This window comes from Piliocolobus tephrosceles, chromosome 7 (genome assembly GCF_002776525.5).
Source record: "Piliocolobus tephrosceles isolate RC106 chromosome 7, ASM277652v3, whole genome shotgun sequence".
NCBI lineage: Eukaryota > Metazoa > Chordata > Mammalia > Primates > Cercopithecidae > Piliocolobus > Piliocolobus tephrosceles.
In genome coordinates, this window is record NC_045440.1 from 63,888,058 (window position 1) to 63,907,098 (window position 19,041).

The 19,041-nt window shown below is 41.7% G+C and overlaps 1 protein-coding gene across 1 annotated transcript in view; it reads left to right on the plus strand.

Moving 5' to 3' along the window:
• NKAIN3 (sodium/potassium transporting ATPase interacting 3) overlaps nucleotides 1-18,362 on the plus strand; it is a 739,166-nt gene extending 720,804 nt beyond the window's left edge. Inside the window, exons 6-7 of the mRNA XM_023222386.3 lie at nucleotides 6,561-7,484; nucleotides 17,937-18,362. Coding sequence (XP_023078154.1) covers nucleotides 6,561-6,622 — 62 coding nt within the window. The 3' untranslated portion in view covers nucleotides 6,623-7,484; nucleotides 17,937-18,362. The remainder of the gene's footprint in view (nucleotides 1-6,560; nucleotides 7,485-17,936) is intronic.
• The last annotated feature ends 679 nt before the right edge of the window (nucleotides 18,363-19,041 follow it).

Consider the following 19,041-nt stretch of genomic DNA (forward strand, 5'->3'; position numbering starts at 1 on the left):
GTTATTTAATAGAAACTACATACATTTTTTATGTCTCTCTGGACCCTTTGATTCTAAGTAAATTTACAGTAAGTTAGCAGTAATAGACTATTCTTTTCAACTGTGAATAAAAATGTACATTGAAGTACAAGATGACTACTGTTTTCAATACATTTCCCTCACTGTATCATATATTTATTGTAGTAGTCTTGGAAACCACATGCATTTCGAATGTTCCTGAATTCTTCAGATTTTGGAGGATTACCCCCCTATTTCATACACAAATAAAAGTCTTAAGCTACATGACTATAGGAAACCAGTCCATCCCCTAAAAATTTCTGAGCAACGCTGGAGAGGATTTAAATGTTCTGCAAGTGCACCCAGGAGACGCCACTGCCCACTGCAGACAGCGGCTCTGGGCTTCCCCACCAATGCCCCAACTCCAATTACTTCTCAACCCTGCCCCTCACTCCACACTGCCTCTTCCCAAAACAGGAACTCGGCGTCTCTTTTGATTCAGCAAGCAAAGTTGGAACAAACCTTTGTAACTAACAAATGTTACTAAAGTTTTGTGGTAAATATACTCCAGGAAAGAAAAGCTTAAAGTAGGTCTCAGGTACCAATGGGTCCAGAGACACTCTGAATCCACCTTCAGAGGCTGGTCTCCACCAGACTCTCTCTTCTTGCTCCCCTGCCTCTATCTTGTTGCTCCCAAGGAGATCTGCCCACTTTTGACTTGTTCATTGCCTCTGGGTCAGGTCACCAAAATATCCTCCACCACAGCCCAGCCAGGGAGTAAAATCCCCTTAACATGAGAATACTGTAATCTCCACAAAGATTATTTAAAATAACACTGTATTCTTTACATCATTTGACAGAACATTAAACATCTGACCTGAGTCATCTCACTGGGATTCCATCCCAAGATCAGACTTTCCCAAAAACAATGAATGAATTTGTCTTGAACCAATTGCTAGTAGCTCACAGTGCATTCATCACAAAAAAAAAAAAAAAAAAAAAAAAAGGAGAGTGTTAAATTTTATGGGAACTTTCTGTATTGCTTTTGCAATTTTTCGTAGTTCTGCAACTTTATTTAAAAGGAAGCAGGGAGGCTTGTTTTAGCGACATATTCCAGATTCTACTCTTAGAGATGAAAGCACAACAACATAAAAATTCATACACTTTTTTCCATTTCCATTTATCAAAGTCAAAATATAGTCTAGTCTCAGAGTATCTACTTACAAGCCAAATTTTAAGAAGAAAGTTTACATTGCTGATATGACTGCCTTTTCCCTTGGATGAGCATTTGAATTCCTATGCCTCGTTGGACAAATGGAAATCATATTGTGTCGGGAATTGGTGGGTTCTTGGTCTCCCTGACTTCAAGAATGAAGCCGTGGACCCTCGCGGTGAGTGTTACTGTTCTTAAAGATGGTGTATCTGGAGTTTGTTCCTTCTGATGTTTGGAGGTGTCCGGAGTTTCTACCTGCTGGTGGGTTCATGGTCTCGCTGACTTCAGGAGTGAAGCTGCAGACCTTCGCGGTGAGTGTTACAGTTTATAAAGGTGGTGCGTCCGGAGTAGTTCGTTCCTCCCATCCACAGTTGTTCATCCCTCCCAGTGGGTTTGTGGTCTCGCTGGCTTCAGGAGTGAAGCTGCAGACCTTCGCAGTTAGTGTTACAGCTCATAAAGGTGGCATAGACCCAAAGAGTGAGCAGCAGCAAGATTTATTGCAAAGACCAAAAGAACAAAGCTTCCGTAGAGTGGAAGGGGACCCAGCAGATTGTAGCTGCTAGCTCAGGTAGACTGCTTTTATTCCCTTATCTGGCCCCATTCACATCCTGCTGATTGGTCCATTTTACAGAGAGTTGTTTGGTCCATTTTACAGAGAGCTTATTGGTCCGTTTTGGCAGAGTGCTGATAGGTGCGTTTACAGTCCTTTAGCTAAGACAGAAAAGTTCTCCAAGTCCCCACCCATCCCAGAAACCCAGCTGATTTCACCTCTCACTGGCCCTCTCGGCGGGATTTTGCGGCACCTAGCCCAGGCAGTCTGGCAGCCCAGAGGGAGCTCGTCCCAGACAATCAAGAAGAAAAGAGGGGAAGCAAGAGAGAGACAGAGACCTGCTATCATGGCCAATGATCCCGTGAAGAGGGAATGGCGGTCCATGCACAGGATTCAGCCTCCAATCAAGCTCAGCAGGCTCCAGCCGGCTGCGCCAATTGTGGGGCTTCCCAAGCCCCCGCTCACCTGGAACAGTCACCGACCAGCGAGTGCCATGCAGCCCTGCCTCCCACCTGCGCCCCTCTCTTCACACTTCCCTGCAAGCAGAGAGAGCCGGCTCTGACCTTTGCCAGCCCCAGAGAGGAGCCCTCATAGCCCAGCAGCAGACTGAAGGGCTGGAGCATGGCCGGAGTGGTGCCAAGAGCAAGCGAGGGCTGCTAGCACGCTGTCACCTCTCAATATTGTATGGCAGATACATTTCATAGCAAAAACTTAACTTAAGCGTACCCTAAGAATGACCCTAAGGCTTAAGAAGAATGTGTGTTTGGAGACCTGTGCTAGAGAATCCAGGAGCAGCCAACGCAGAGATTAATCTCTTATGTATGAGGAACATCTGAGCCCCTAGTCCATCCTGTGGAAGGCAGTCCATGCAGGAGATTGAGGCCCTTTGTTTTGGGTTAAATGAAGGTTGCCAAGTGGAGGTTGCTAGCAGAAGGGTGATAAGTGAAAATGTCGTATAAACTGCATGCTTTTTACAAGTGGTTGCAGTCCTCCTCTCCAGCCCACTATCACTGGACTGCCCCATATGTAAGTCCCCTCAATACACTCTATGTCTCATTCACTGGTTTCAGGTCTCTAATTCAGCCTCTCAAACATGGTGCCCTCCCTACCGAAGTGAATGACATCATGCAAGACACATATTAGATGTTCCTATAATCTAATCATAGCTATGATTTAAACTACAGACTAGTATATATTATTTTTCTTCTCTTTCATGTTTTGCCTGTGTCAAAATAAGTTAATCATCTCTTTGCTTCTCCTCTGCAATCCCACTACCACCACGTTTATTATGGCACTCTTTATTAGTCTCTTCATGAAGCCCTCCCCTATCCCCCAAAACTCTGCTTTTCAGTATTATATTTCTAAAGTAAGAAATGTGAGCCTTGTTTTATCACCCTGCTTAAAATCTTGAAATAGAAGAAAGACTCAGATCCAAATTTCTCATCTTGATATATAAACTCATCCATTATCTGACCCAACATAGATTATCAGCCTTGTCTATTACACACAGTGTGTTTCTTTCTTGCTGTTGTCCAAACATTGCCCTTGCTCTTTCATGCTTATATGATTTGGGAGCTCTTCATGTACAATGCTTATATCATCTTGAATGCTAGACATATTTCCACATTTTTTAAAACCTAAGTTCAATTACATCCTATTAAAAGTACACTCAATATATAATTATTGACTGGGTGTGGTAGCTCATGCCTGTAATCCCAGCTCTTTGGGCGGCTGAGGTGGCTGAATCACTTGAGTTCAGGAGTTTAAGATTAGCCTGGCTAACATGACAAAACCCCATCTCTACTAAAAATACAAATAAATAAATAAATAAATAAGCTGGGTGTGGTGGTGCATACCTGCAATTCTACTTGGGAGGCTGAGGCATGAGAATCACTTGATTCTTGGGAGAATCACAGCTACTCGGGAGGCTGAGATGTGAGAATCACTTGAATTCAGGAGGTGGAGTATATTAGGCTGCTTTCACACTGCTAATAAAGACATACCTGAGACTGGGTAATTTATAAAAAATAAGAGGTTTAACAGACTCATGGTTCCACATGACGGAGGAGGCCTCACAATTATGACAGAAGGCAAAGGAGGAGCAAAGTCACGTCTTACATAGCAGCAGGGAATAGAGCATGTCCAGGGGAACTCCCCCTTATAAAACCATCAGATATCATGAGACTTATTCACTATCAGGAGCACAGCACATGAAAGACCTACCCCCATGATTCAATAACCTCCCACTGGGTCCTTCCTATAACACATGGGAATTATGAGAGCTACAATTCAAGATGAGACTTGGGTGGGTGACACAGCCAAATCATATCATTTTGCCCCTGGCCCCTCCCAAATCTCATGTCCTCACATTTCAAAACACAGTCATGCCTTCCCAACAGTCCCCCAAAGTCTTAACTCATTCCAGCATTAATACAAAATCCCAACTCCAAAGTCTCATCTGAGACAACTCAAGTCCATTCCACCTATGAACCTGTAAAAATCAAAAGCAAGTTACTTTCTTTCTAGATCTAATGGGAGTACAGGCATTGGGTAAATACTCCTGTTCCAAATTGGAGAAATTGGCAAAAACCAAAGGGCTATAGGCCCTCTGCAAGTCTGGAATCCAATGGGGCAGTCATTAAACCTTAAATTTCCAAAATGGTCTCCTTTGACTAACCATGTCTCACATCCAGGTCATACTGATGCAAGAAGTGGGCTCCCACAGCCTTGGGCAGCTCCACTTCTGTGGCTTTGCAGGGTACAACCTCCGTCCTGGCTGTTTTCATAGGCTGGCAATGAGTGTCTGTGGCTTTCCCAGATGCATCATGCAATCTGTCAGTGGGTTTACCATTCTGGGGTCTGGAGGATGGTGGCCCTCTTCTCGCAGATCCACTAGTCAGTGCTTCAGTGGGGACCCTGTGTGGGGATTCCAACCCCACATTTTTCTTCTCCTCTGCCCTAGCAGAGAGTCTCCATGAGGGCTCTGCCCCTGCAGTACACTTCTGCCTGGACATCCAGGTGTTTCCATACCTGGACATCCAGGTGTTTCAGAGGATCTCTGAAAGCTAGACGGAGGTTCCCAAACCTCAGTTCTTGACTTCTATGCACCCACAGGCTCAATACCATGTGGAAGCTGCCAAGGCTTGGGACTTGCACCCTCTGAAGCCACAGCCTGAGGTTTACCTTGGCCCCTTTTAGCCAAGGCTGGAGCTGCTGGTAGGCAAGGTGCCAAGTCCCTTGGCTGCACACAGCAGGGGGTCCTGGGGCCCAGCCCAGGAAACCATTTGTTCCTCCTAGGCCTCTGGGCCTGTGATGGCAGGGGCTGCTATGAAGATCTCTGACACGCCCTGGAGGCATCTTCCTCATTGTCTTGGTGATTAACATTTCAGCTCCTCGGTACTTATGCAAATTTCTGCAGACAGCTTCAATTTCTTCCCAGAAAATGGAGTTTTCTTTTCTATCACGTCGTTGGGAAGCAAATTTTCCAAACTTTTATGCTCTGCTTCCTCTTGAATGCTTCATCGCTTAGAAATTTCTTCCCCTAGATTCGCTAAATCATCTCTTTCAAGTTCAATGTTCCACAGATCTCTAGGGCAGGGGCAAAATACCACCAGTCTCTTTACTGGAGTAAAAAATGACCTTTATTCCAGTTCCCAACAAGTTCCTCATCTCCATCTGAGACCGCTTCAGCCTGGATTTTATCATCCATAGCACTATCAGCATTTTGGTCAAAGACATTCAACAAATCTCTAGGAAGTTCCAAACTTTCCCACATCTTCCTTTCTTCTTCTGAGCCTTCCAAACTGTTCCAACCTCTGCCTCTTACCCAGTTCCAAAGTCACTTCCACATTTTTGGGTATCTTTACAGCAGTGCCCCACTACCTGGTACCAATTTACTGTTTTAGTCTGTTCTCACTCTACTAACAAAGACATACCTGAGAGTGGGTAATTTATGAAGAATACCAGGCTTAATGGACTCACAATTCCATATGGCTGGGGAGACATCATAATCATGGCAGAAGGCAAAGGAGGAGCAAAGTCATGTCTTACATGGTGGCAGGGAAGAGAGCTTGTGTAGGGGAACTATCCCTTACAAAACCATCATATCTCATGAGACTTATTCACTATCACAAGATCAGCACACAAAAGACCCACTCCCATGATTCTATAACCTCCTACCAGGTCCCTCCCAAAATATGTGGGAATTATGGGAGCTACCATCTAAGATGAGATTTGGGTGGGGACACAGCCAAGCCATATCACAGAGCTTGCAATGAGCTGAGATCATGCCACTGCACTCCAACAGAGGGAGACTCTGTCTCAAAAATTTTTTTTTAATAAAAAGAAAAATATATACATATATAATTATTGAACATTTATTGTGTGGAAGATGTTGGTTCTACTCAGCAGAATTGGTCTTTCTACACCCTAAGAAATTTAGTATTACTTCCATTATTGGACATTGAACCCTAAATACACCTATGACATCATGAATTCTCTGAGTGCTTTGTAAATAGGAATCAAGTTAGCTTTTCTGGCAATCACATTACCTTATTCATTCTCATCAAATCTTTGTAACCTGGAACCGTAAGGTTATCATTCCCCCCAATACACACAAAGGTAACTGTTAAGTAAAAATTTCCTATTTGTGTCTGCTCAATGAATGTTTAGACTTCATTTCAGGTACCTATATTGACTTTTATTAAACTTAATTTTGTTTGATTCAGCAAGTCATTTCAATCGGATAAGATCAATTTAAATGTTGATATTTTAAAAAATCAACTTATTTGTTATTCTCAGATTCATTTGATCTGCAAGTATGCAAACATCTTTTTATCCAGATGCTGCAAATCACTGAATAGAGCAAGAGTCAGTAAGATATTATCACCAAATTGTCACATCAGTCAGGCCTCATGTGCTTCCTAAGAACTGAGGTGATGCACTACTTTAGATAGAGTGTCATTCTAAACCCCAGATTCAACATCTTCCTAATCTTTCTAGTGCAGTCTAATATATAAATTTTATGAAAAACATAGGTTTTTTTTAACCTGAAGTGCTATTTGAGAATATATATTAATTCTTAAAGATTGGCATTGGTTTTCATAAAATGTTATAAACTATTATCTTAGCATCTTACCAGGAATTTCCACTAAATTCACCAATTTATGATTTGTGAAATCTAATTTCTTTTACTTTTTGAAAATTTTCCGTGAATTTCCCATTTTCAGTGTTGTAGCACCTCTCTCTTCCTCTAAGATCCTCCAAACTCACCAAAAGCCACAATCTTATTGTACCAGCAGTTTTATTTATTCAATCCTTTAACAAGTAGTTATTGAACTTCTATAATGTGCCAGGCTCTGGGCTTGGCACTGGAGCTCACCTTATGCCAAACAGATACAATCAATCCATTCAAAGTGTCCTAATTACACATTGAGGGACCAACTATATCTTTTCTCATTGTAAACTTGGAGCAAAAGTAAATTCATTAAAATAACTTTACATTATAGTGCCACAAAAAAATGAACAGAACCAGAAAGCATTTTTTATAAAAATTAACAGAACAGTGTCATAGAGGGAAAAAGGATGTGAGATCATGGTGCCCTACCTTCAATAGGGTAGCCAGAAAACACCTCTCTGAAGAAGCAGCATCTGAGCTGAGACCTGAAGAACAAGGAGTCAGTGATGCAGAGAACCTTACGAGATGGCTTCCAATCTGAGAAAACAGTAAGCGCAAAGGCCCCAAGATGGGAAAGAGGTGAACAATGTTCAGGGAACTGAGAGGAGCCCTCTGTGGTTGAGCCCAGTAAGTTGAGGAGAGAGGCTTGAGACTGGACAGGTGGGAGGTAGGAGGTAGCTGCATTATTCAGAGCCTTGTAGGTCAAAGCAAGAAGTTGAAGTTTTATTCACTAGGAAACCATGAGAGGGTGTTAGGTGTTAATAGCAGTGGGTAAGCCTAATCATCTCAATACCACCTCTTTGGTATAAAATACTAGCAAATACTAGGAACTGCATGTATCTTTAAAAACCAGAATTGTTGGCAAAGAATAAGGGTACTGCACTCTTCCTCTGCTTGAGCAGAAATTAAATTTAATGTCATTCCTCCCAGCTTTTGCCATCTTAATCCTTTGAGAATACAAAGATACCAATGTAGAGCAAAATATGTGCTTGTTCAGCTCACTGACACATAATAACCTGACATTAGTCAATATGTTGGAAAAGGAAATTTAATCACAAAAGATATTTTTGCTTCCAGATTATGTAGAAATGACTTCATTAAGTTTGCTTTCAGAGTGTGTTTCTGAAAAGCTGATGTCTCTTTAAATGATTACATTAAAGAGCTCCAATGAAGACTTACATGAGCTGAAATATCAGCACTAATGGTGCTTGATTCTGTCTTAGTCATTTTGGTGATGAAAAATAAGAGAAGACTGGATATCTCCAGTTAATGCGATCCTTTTAGAGCTCCTTAATTGAACGTGTCTTTAAGGGACAAAGTGTCCTGGGGAATAAAAAACAGCTCAAGCAATTTCCTTGAGTTGCAGGCATTGGTACAGTGCAAATATGTTCAGAAAAAATAGGGGTCAGTAGCCGGAGTCGAGGTGTCACTGAGACCCCTGGGCCCATACCCAGCGTTGTTCCCCTCACCAATCCCCTTTCTTCTCTTTTCTTCTTCTTCTTTTTTTTCTTTTTTCTTTTAGACAGAGTCTCGCTTTGTCATCCAGGCTGCAGGGCAGTGGCACGACCTCAGCACTCTACAACCTACATTTCCCGGGTTTAAGGGACCCTCCTACCTCCTAAGTAGCTGGGATTACAGGCATGCGCCACCACATTCAGTTAATTTTTGTATTTATAGAGACGGGCTTTTACCATGTTGACCAGACTGGTCTCAAACTCCTGACCTCAAGTGATCCACCCACGTCAGCCTCCCAAAGTTCTGGGATTATAGGCATGAGCCACCGCTCCCAGCCACTTCTCTTTTCTTCTTTACCTTTCCTTCCTGCATCTCTGATCTCTCTGTATTTGTTATACTTGGGGATGCCGCTCTCTGTTACTTTAGTGCCAGTTCTACTGTTCATTTACTCCATATTTTTGGATCAGTGAAACTTCCCAGAGCCTGAGTTCTCTTGCTTTTGTATAAAGAGGGACTGACACCTGTCTCATTGGGTTGCTGTGGAAAACAGACAACACAGGACATGACATATTGATAAGTCCCCTCCAAGTGTTAGTGTTCCCTCACCCTCATCCATCCCACCCTTTCAACTTTCCTTTTTCTCCCCTTCCCCTGCCCATGCCATAGGTCAAGTTTTTCATGTAGCCGTGATTCACTCTACCTGTGGCCCATGGGTTCCAAGGGCTGGAGTCCACCGGTATAGAGTTTATACACTCAAAAGTATATTCTAGCATGCAAATTCTAGGTAATTCTTTTTGAAAGAATTACCTAATCCCTTCTGCTAGTTAAAGGCAGAATTTTTTTTTTAGTTGGGGAAAGCTGCATAACAAAGTTGAATCCTATGCTTGCCTTCGTGCTTAAGAGCAATGTGTCAGCAAAGGCCAGTCCTAAAGGAAAACTAACATCCGCTTAATGAGGGCATAAAACTCAAGCTTTCTTGAGTAGCTCTCCTCCAAGCAGATTCAGGGACCCAGTCTCATTGTGTATTCTGTTTTTGTGAAAACCTAGGACCCTGAAGGTTTTGTTTTGTTTTGTTTGCCTCCAGGTACAGAAGAAAAAAGACTGAAAATAGGAGTGATTGCATGGGGAATTTTTTAGAGGCCAGGCCTAGAAATGGTTCACATTACCTCTTTCTGCCCACATTCCTCAGGCCAGAACATAATCATAGTATCCCACCAGACAGCAATGAAAGCAGAAAAACAGGATCTAGCTCTGGCCCAAAAAGAAAACGAAATAGAATATACTGAACACATAGCAAACTCTACCACACAACCTTTTATTACAAATAGTTTCGTTTAGTATTTTTTTCATTGTAATGTGTATTTGATGTATTAGGATTTTACCAACATTTAAGAAAATTGGAAAATTAGGAGAAAAAGAAAATGTACTCAAACTTTAGGTTTCCATAGAATAATAGTGACTGTCTTAATCTTCATCCTCTGTGCATGTTACAAAAATAATATGTCAACTAGGAGAGTAAATAATGCCACCACAACATTATTATCTAGGGGCACCATATGGCCCCCTTTCTCCTGGCACTAGAGAAATCTCTCACATGTCCTGTCTCTCTTTTTCAGCCTTCTGTGGCCCCTTTGTCTCTCCAGTCTTTTTGCTAACAAATCACTCTTGTCCTCGGCCTCTGGTATTTGTTCTGGTTGGGCCTGATGTTGGGGTTGGGAGGATGCAAATGACAAAAATACTATGCCAAAAGAGTCCTGGTAATTATCTCTTCTTTGAGTTGCATTACCTAAGGCAGCCTATGTTACTTTGTGACTTAGAGAAATGAAAAAGAATGAGGCAGATAAACTACCTTTTCTCATTGAGATTATTTCTGCCTTGTAAAAGCAAGTTGAGAGCAAGGAATAAAAACACAAATGAAAGAATCATGCCCCATAGCTTATAAACCATCTTATCTAACTTCAGATCACTGGTTTAATGCCCTTACATTATTCCAGAGCCTTTTATAAGCTCTTTAAATGCATTAATTACTTTGAGAAGACTTTAAATTGGAATATTAGTAGTATAGATTTATCACTATGTGTTAACATTAAAGATGCACATACCCTTTGACCCAGAAATTTTTAGAAAGTTGTCCTGCAGATATACCCACATATGTGTAAAAAAGTCATTCACTGTTTTCATCGAAGCATTTTGGTAGTAAGAAAATGTTAGCAACAACCCCAATGCCTACCAGTAGAAAACTGCTTATATAAATTATGGTACTGCCATGCAAAGGGCCATTATGTAGCTATCAGATAAGAATGAAGGAATCTGTGTGCTGGAGTATTTCCAAGATAGGGTAAGGGGAAAAGTCACATGCAGAAGTAGGTGCAGTATGCCACCATGTTCGTGAAAAGTGGGGAAGGGATTGTATGATGATTTGTCTAAGTGTAGAATGTCCCAGGAAGGATGTAAAAGAAATCAGTTGCACTGATCATCTCTGGGAAAAAGGATTGAGTGGCTGGGCACCATAGATCAAGGAAGGAGACGTTTTAGGCTTTCCTCATAAAACCTATTTGGAAAATTCAAGTTCATTCATTCATTCATTCATTAAATATTATGGTCTTTAACCAGCAGTGCCAAAGGCTACTGAGAGCAGAGTTTCAGCTCCTCATTTGAACTGGAACATTCCAGGGAAGGAGCATCTCCTTGAAGGGAATTGGACTAAGGCATTAACTGAGAGAAGAGAAATGTAACCTACATTTCCTCCATCTCCATCTAGAAAGTCCTTTCAGGTGTCATCTTAGGAAAATCTAGGTTTACCCTTTACAAGGAAGGTAGCGTTTTATTTCACGGAAAATCAGACTCTGTTTTCTTATAGTTGTTTCAGCTTGGCTCAAGCTCAGCAAAGTAAATAGCAAAAATAGGTGAACCGTAAAATTAAACCTACATCATTGGGGTGTTAACTAAGGCCATTAAATTTGTCATTTGGGATCTAAATATTGGAGTAGGACTTTGATGATACTGTGAAATTATAACTAAAGTAGACTAATTCAGAATAATAATATAGTAAACAGCATGATTGAAAAATTTGAAAAACTACTTAAGCTTTCCAATTGGTATTTACATTTGCACATTCCCATCCTTAATGACATAAAATGAAATAGCTCTACAGATGCTTAATGCACCAGGGCTCGGTGAATCTGGAGGAAAAGCAGATGGCTTATGTATATCTGAGAGCATTTTAATATTAAGCAAATAAACCACAATTAGATGGGTGTGGCAGAGGCATATCCTGTTGCATGCTTAACGGTGAGAAATGGATATTTCAGATGTCTGTCCTCTGTACTTTACAAGAGTTTATTCAAAATGGCTGCAGGATAAGGGTTGGGGAATTAAGCAAGGCTAAGAAGCAAGACAGTAGAGGAATGAGAATCTTCACCGTGGTATAGATGAATGCTACAGTAGAGGCTGCTCAGCTGGTGCCTGAGAGGGAGTGGAGGACCTTTGTTCACACTGTTCTGTGTCTGTTATGCTGAGCTGTGACTATGGTTGTTGCTGAACTAAAAACAAAGAAAAGCTAAACTGACCTATATCAGAAATGTCATAGAGATATGTGGTAGAAGGAAGATGGAGGAAATGGGAAACACAAGGGGGAAGAATGAAAGGTAGGTTGGGAGTTTAGACAGGTAGGAAGGAAAAAAGGCTAGAGTGGCATAAGAAACTTCAAGAGTGGACAATCAATTCAGAATTTATATGCACATCAAAACATCAAGTTGTTCACCGTAGATACATAAAATTTCTATTCAATTACACTTCCATAAAGCCAAAAATATTTAAAATATTAGAATAATCATAACAGTATTCAAAAGAGTGGTACCAAATAAGCAGCATCAGCATCACCTGGGAGCTTGTTAGAAATGCAAATTCTCAAGCCTCACCTCATACTGAATCAGAAACTCTTGGATGGGCCCAACAGTCTGTGAACAAGCTCTGCAGGTGATTGTCATGCACTCTCAAGACAGAACCACTGGTCCACACCTTCTAGTTAACATGATAACCAGGTTGACCTATGTTATAAACATTTCCATTGAACATAAAAGTGATGTAAAATTGCTAGAAGCTGTCTGTATTGGTCTTTTTTCACACTGCTAAAAAGATTCTACCTGAAACTGGGTAATTCATAAAGGAAAGAGGTTTCATTAACTCATAGTTCTGCATCGCTGGGGAGGCCTCAGAAAACTTACAATCATGACAGAAGGTGAAAGGGAATCAAAGCACGCCTTACATGGTGGCAGGAGAGAGACAGAGTGTGCAGGGGAAAGCTGCCACTTTTAAAACCATCTGATCACATGAGAGCTCCCTCACTATCATGAGAACAGCATGGCCGAAACCACCCCCATTATCCAATCACCTCCCATCAGGTCCCTCCTTTGACACTTGGGATTACAATTCAAGATGAGATTTAGGTAGGAACACAGCCAAACCATATAATTCTGCCCTGGCCCCTCCAAAATCTCTCTCCTTTTCACATTCAAAACCAATCATGTCTTCCCAACAGTCCCCCAAAGTCTTAACTCATGCCAGCATTAACACAAAAGTCCAAGTGCAAAGTCTCACATGAGACAAGGTAAGTCCCTTCCACCTATGAGCCTGTAAAATCAAAAGCAAGTTAGTTATTTCCAAGATACAATGGGGGTACAAGTAGTGGGTAAATGTTCCTATTCCAAATGGGAGAAATTGGCCAAAACAAAGAGGTCACAGGCACCATGCTAGTCCAAAACGTGATGGGGCAGTCATCAAATCTTAAAGGTCCAAAATGATCTCCTTTGACTCCATGTCTCACATCCAGGGCATGCTGATGCAAGGGGTGAGCTCCCATGGCCTTGGGCAGCTCCTCCTCTGTAGCTCTGCGGGGTACAGCCTCTGCTGCTGCGTTCACAGGCTGGTGTAGAGTGCCTGCAGCTTTTCCAGGCACACGGTGCAAGCTGTCGGTGGATCTACCATTCTGGGGTCTGGAGGTTGGTGGCCCTCTTCTCACAGTTCCACTAGGTAGTGCCCCAGTGGGGACTCTGTGGGGGGGTTCCAGCGCCACATTTCCTTCCCACACTGCCTTAGCAGAGGTTCTCCCTGAGGCTTTCTTATGAAGACCAGCTTGGGAGGCAATAAAATTATTTACTGAAAGAAATATTAAGAAAAAAATTCTGCCCCCTACCCCACCCAGCTTTGGGAAAAAAGTTGCTTCTGGCACATTTCTAGAAACTAAGCTCCAAATAAAATTTGTAAATTGTAGATGGAAAGTGATAATAAGGACAGGCAGGTGATAATGGGAGTGTATTTGGATTAACTTCTGAAAAAACAAAAAACTAGAATTTTGGGGGGGATTTTAAAACCATGGCAGTGAATAAGAATGAAGAGGTGAACAGAAAAAAAAATTTGGGGGGTTTGTTTTAATTAAAAAGCGAAAAGGTCAATAATACACAAGGCACCTAAATAAAAGTGATAAAGAAAAACAAATTAAGAGGATTTGGAACTCATGATTCACTTGAGGGTCACCTTGGTAGTAGCGAGGAGTAATGGAATGAGAAGAGCCTGGGTTTTCAGAGTCAGTGTTCAGATCCACTAGCTGTAAATTATATCATTCTAGATAATTCACTTAACGTTAGGGATTGACATGTTTTCATTTGTTCTTACTTTGCTCTATAGTGGGAGAAGTAAAGTGTTTAATTAGGGCTATTATTAGTTTTCAATTTACCAAGTAAATGAGCTCTTTTCTTTTTTTTTTTTTTTTTTTTTTTTTTTTGTTGAGACGGAGTCTTGCTCTGTCCCCCAGGCTGGAGTGCAGTGGCCCGATCTCAGCTCACTGCAAGCTCTGCCTCCCGGGTTCACGCCATTCTCCTGCCTCAGCCTCCAAAGTAGCTGGGACTACAGGCGCCCGCCACCTCGCCTGGCTAGTTTTTTGCATTTTTTTAGTAGAGATGGGGTTTCACTGTGTTAGCCAGGATGGTCTCGATCTCCTGACCTCGTGATCCGCCCGTCTCGGCCTCCCAAAGTGCTGGGATTACAGGCTTGAGCCACCGCGCCCGGCCTTATGAGCTCTTTTCTTAAAAAAATAAATTAAAAAGAGGAAGAGGAGGAACAATGTCTGGTGAGTGTGTTACGAAATCTTAGCATATTTTTGACAATGCAATAGCCCCCTCCTCCAGAATCTCACAAAAATGAAAACTTCAACTAAAGACTTGTATTACTCCTTAGGGATTTTTGGAGTCAGATTTATGGGTTTTTCTGTGTATGGTACTGGGTTGACATGAGGTTTGAGTTGGAAGCAAGAGAGCCTCATGTTATTTGGGTTGAATTAAAATTGAGACTATGAGCCCAGTACATTTTTTCCAGTATATTTCATGTTTAGGGCCATTGACATCAGCATTCATTTGCTGTTTGTAGTCAGAGGCTTTATACCCCCTTGTGTCTCCAAGTTCTTGTCATCTATTTTATGAAAGAGGCCCTATGGACACTGTCGTCTATAATGGTGTCAAATATTAGTTAGAGGGTTAAGTTGTAAAATGAGTGCATAAAGCAAAAGCTAAGTGTAGTCAAAATTTCCATTACATATGCTATAATTCACCCCTCAAGTCCAGAATCCACAAACCTGATTGTCCACTCACATTCAGCCAGGTCAGGAGTTTCTCTGGCATTGAATGCAGAGTTCTTCATCACAGGCAGTGATGGGGGACAAAATAAAGTCCCAGTCTTCATGTAAATTACATTCTAGGTAAGGTGGCAGAAAATAATTACGTGAGCAAGTAAATAAAACTACTTCAGATAGTTTTATGTGCAGTGGAGACAAAGCAGAGGAAGGGAGCCATAGGGCCAAGATAAGAGTTGTTGCAGGAGGGTGGTCAGGAAAGTCCTCATTGGGAAAGTGACGTTTAAGTAAAGACTGGAAGGAAGGCCAGGACGTGGGCATGGAGTGAGGAAGGGCAAGGTGGCCGGAGATGAACTGAAAGTGGCAGCAGGGGCCAGATCACTGAGGCCTCAGAGGCCAAGGCACGCAGTCCACTGTTGCTGAGTGAGTTAGGAATCTGTTGGAGAGTTTGGCACAGAGGAGTAACATGATGGGACCCGGGTTTTTGAAGGATCTCTCTGACTCCTTTATTGAGAAGAGATTATTGGGGAGCAATCACGGAACAGGCAACAGGCAACAGATCACAGACTCACTCTGCACGTTGCTGCGGCCCCAGATAGGTGTTTGTTTGTTTGTTTGTTTGTTTCATCTGCCAAAGAAATGGCCACCTAACCTGTTGAGGGTGACGCAGCTGCCAGGGAATGCAGGGAGAAAAGAAGAAAGGAAAGAAAATCAGGCAACAGGTGAGTAGACTGTGGCAATACTCCCGGTGAGAGTTTGTGGTGGCTTCTGCAACATCTGTGGTGGCAAGAGTGTGTAGAAGTGACTGGATTCTGTGGTCACCAGAATCCCATGGTCACCAGTCAGATGAGTTAGTTGACAGAGGTCTGTTATGGTGTAACTATCCCTCAAAATTCAGGTGTTAAAACCTAATCACCTATGTGACTGTATTAGAGGGTGGGGCCCTTAGGAAGTAATTACATCATTAGGGTAAAGCCCTGGTGAACGGGATCAAAGCCTTTATCGAAGAGGCTTCACCCAGTCCTTTTTTGCCCTTGTGCATTTCTGACATGTGACGATGCAGTAATAAGGCCCTCACCAGACACTGAACCTGCCAGGACTCTCATCTTGGACTTTCCAGCCTCCAGAACTATGAGAAATAAATTTCTTTATAAATCACCCAGTCTATGTGGTATTTTGTTATAGCATGTCGAACAGACTAAGACCAGATCTTCACGGTGGAAAAATTAAGCTGTCACCTCTGGAAATACTGATCAGTCTTCCCACCATTCAAAGTGGGAAATCATACCTTAGGTCCTTTCTGATGTGATGCAGGATGCTACTATACTCATCCAACACTAATACATAGTATTTCTGCCAAAGAATCAAACCTGCTTCCAATCCAACATGGAGAGCTAACTTCTGGTTTACAGAAAATGTAGTTAGCAGAGGAAAAGTAAAATAACACGATGAGAGAGCAAACAAAATCAGAGTCGGGAAGCCTTCCAGAAGAAAACTGCTGTAATTTCTCCAACAAGGTGGTAGAATTTTTAAAAAATAAAAATGGAAGAATGAGGATGGTTCAGGAAGGTTTTCTGCCTGTGACCCTGTTTGCACTCAGTTTTGATAGCACCTTCTGGAGTCCACGTTCCCTGACTTCCTCTCCCACCCAGCAGCCACTCCCTGAACCTTATCTCTCTTTGCCTCAGGACTCCTGTTCCGTTCAGTGTGGTTTCTATGATTCTCCCCAGTTGCACACAGTTTTCTGTACTCACTTGCAACTTGGGACCATGTGAGGACTTCTATTCACCAGTTGTTCTCGTATCCATGTACTTGGGTTCCACTCAGGGTGGCTCTTCTATATTTGGGAATATGTGTGGGTTTGTTTCATTGGTTTTAGTGATATTCCAATTTTACAACTTGTAGGGCTTGTTAGGTTTGTGTTTCATTTTTCTTTCTCTCTCTCTCTTTCTTTCTTTTTTTTTTTTTTTGTTTGTTTTTTTGAGGCAGGGAGTCTCACTGTGTCGCCTAGGCTGGAATGCAGTGGCATGATCTTGGCTCACTGAAACCTCCACCTCCTGGGTTCAAGTGATTCTCGTGCCTCAGCCTCCAAGTAGCTGGGATTACAGGCACTTACCACCAAATCCAGCTAATTTTCGTATTTTTAGTAGAGACAGGATTTTACAATGTTGGACAGGCTGGTCTCGAACTCCTGACCTCAAGTGATCCATCTGCCTCAGCCTCCCAAATTGCTGGGATTACAGGCATGAGTCACCACGCCTGGCTGCTTTTCATTGTTCTATCACTTGCACTATACAACTGCTGATCCCTCACCAGTCCTATTGCTGGTAGGGATTTGCCTGATATGCCTGAATTCTGTGATTTGAGAAGATTTTCTGTCATCCAGTTTTCTTGCGGATGATTTTCATGCATATTTTGTCCTTTAACTATGCTGGTTGATCCATTTGGCTTTCAGTAATAACTTGAAAGATGTTTTAAAAACTACCTGCATTATACCCCACCACCTTAAACTGGATGAAATTTCCTGCTTGATAAACCAACTAAGACTAAATCTAGCAGTTAGTGAGATCAGAAGAGAATAAAAAGAGTATGTCTTCCATTCTAACAGTGTGAGGTGATACCTCATTGTGATTTTAATTTGCATTTCCCTAATAATTAGTGATTTTGAGCTGTTTTTCATGAACCTGTTGTCCTTTTTTATGTTTTCTTTTGAGAAATGTCTGTGCAGATCCTTTGCTCATTTTTAAATTGGGTTATTGATTTTCTTATTGACTTGTTTTGGGTCCTTATATATTTTGAATATTAATCCCTTATCAGATGTAAGGTGTGTTCGTCTGTTTTGCATTGTTATAAAGGAATACTCAAGCCTGGGTACTTGATGAAGAAAACGCAGTCAATTATTTGACTCATGATTCCGCAGGCTGTACAAACAGCATCGAGCCGGCACCTGCTCAGCTTTTGGAAAGGACTCAGGAAGCTTTTACTCACGATGGAAGGCAAAGCGGGAGCAGGCACGTCACATAGCAAGAGTGGAAGCAAGAGAGACACCATGCTGTTTTAAACAATCAGCTCCCATGTGAACTAATAGAGAGAGAACTCACTTATTTCTGTAGCGAGGGCATCAAGCCATTTACAAGGGATCCATCTTCATGACACAAACACCGCTATCTCCCACCTCCAACACTGGGGATGACATTTCAACATGAGATTTGGAAGGGACAAATATCCAAACTATATCATATGGTTTGCAGATATTTTCTTCCACTCCTTGAGTTACCTTTTCATTTTGTTAATTGTTTCCTTTGCTGTGCTGAAGCTTTTTAGTTTAATGAAATCCCATTTGCCTATTTTTGCTTTTGTTGCCTATGCTTTTGGGATCGTATCTAAATTATTATTGCCCGGAGCATTGTTGTGAAGCTTCCCCCTATATATTCTTTTAGCAGTTTTACAGTTTCAGGTCTACTGTTTAAGTCTTCAATCAATTTTGAGATTTTTTTAAAAATATGATATGAGATAGATATCCAATTTTATTCTTCTGAATGTGGATATCTGATTTTCCCAGCACCGTTTTTTGAAAAGACTGCCCTTTCCCCATTGTATGTTCTTGGCACCTTTGTCAAAAATCTATTGACTGTAAATGTGTGAGTTTATTGTGGTGTTGGTAAGAATGTAGAGAAATGGGACCCCTTTACACTGCTGGTAGGACCCCACATTAGTACAGCCATAATGGAAAATAGTATGGAGGTGCCTCAAAAGACTAAAAATAGAACCACCATATAATCCAGCAATTCTGCTTCTTGATATGTAGTCAAAAGAATTGACATACGTATGTTGAAAAGACAGCTGCACTCTCATGTTTACTGCAGCATTATTCACAATAGCCATGATATGGACTCAAACTAAGTGTTCATCAATGAATGAATGGATACAGAAAATATGGTATATATACACAATGGAATACTATTCAGCCTCTAACACGAAGGAAATTCTGTCATTTATGACAACATGAATGAAGCTGAAGGACA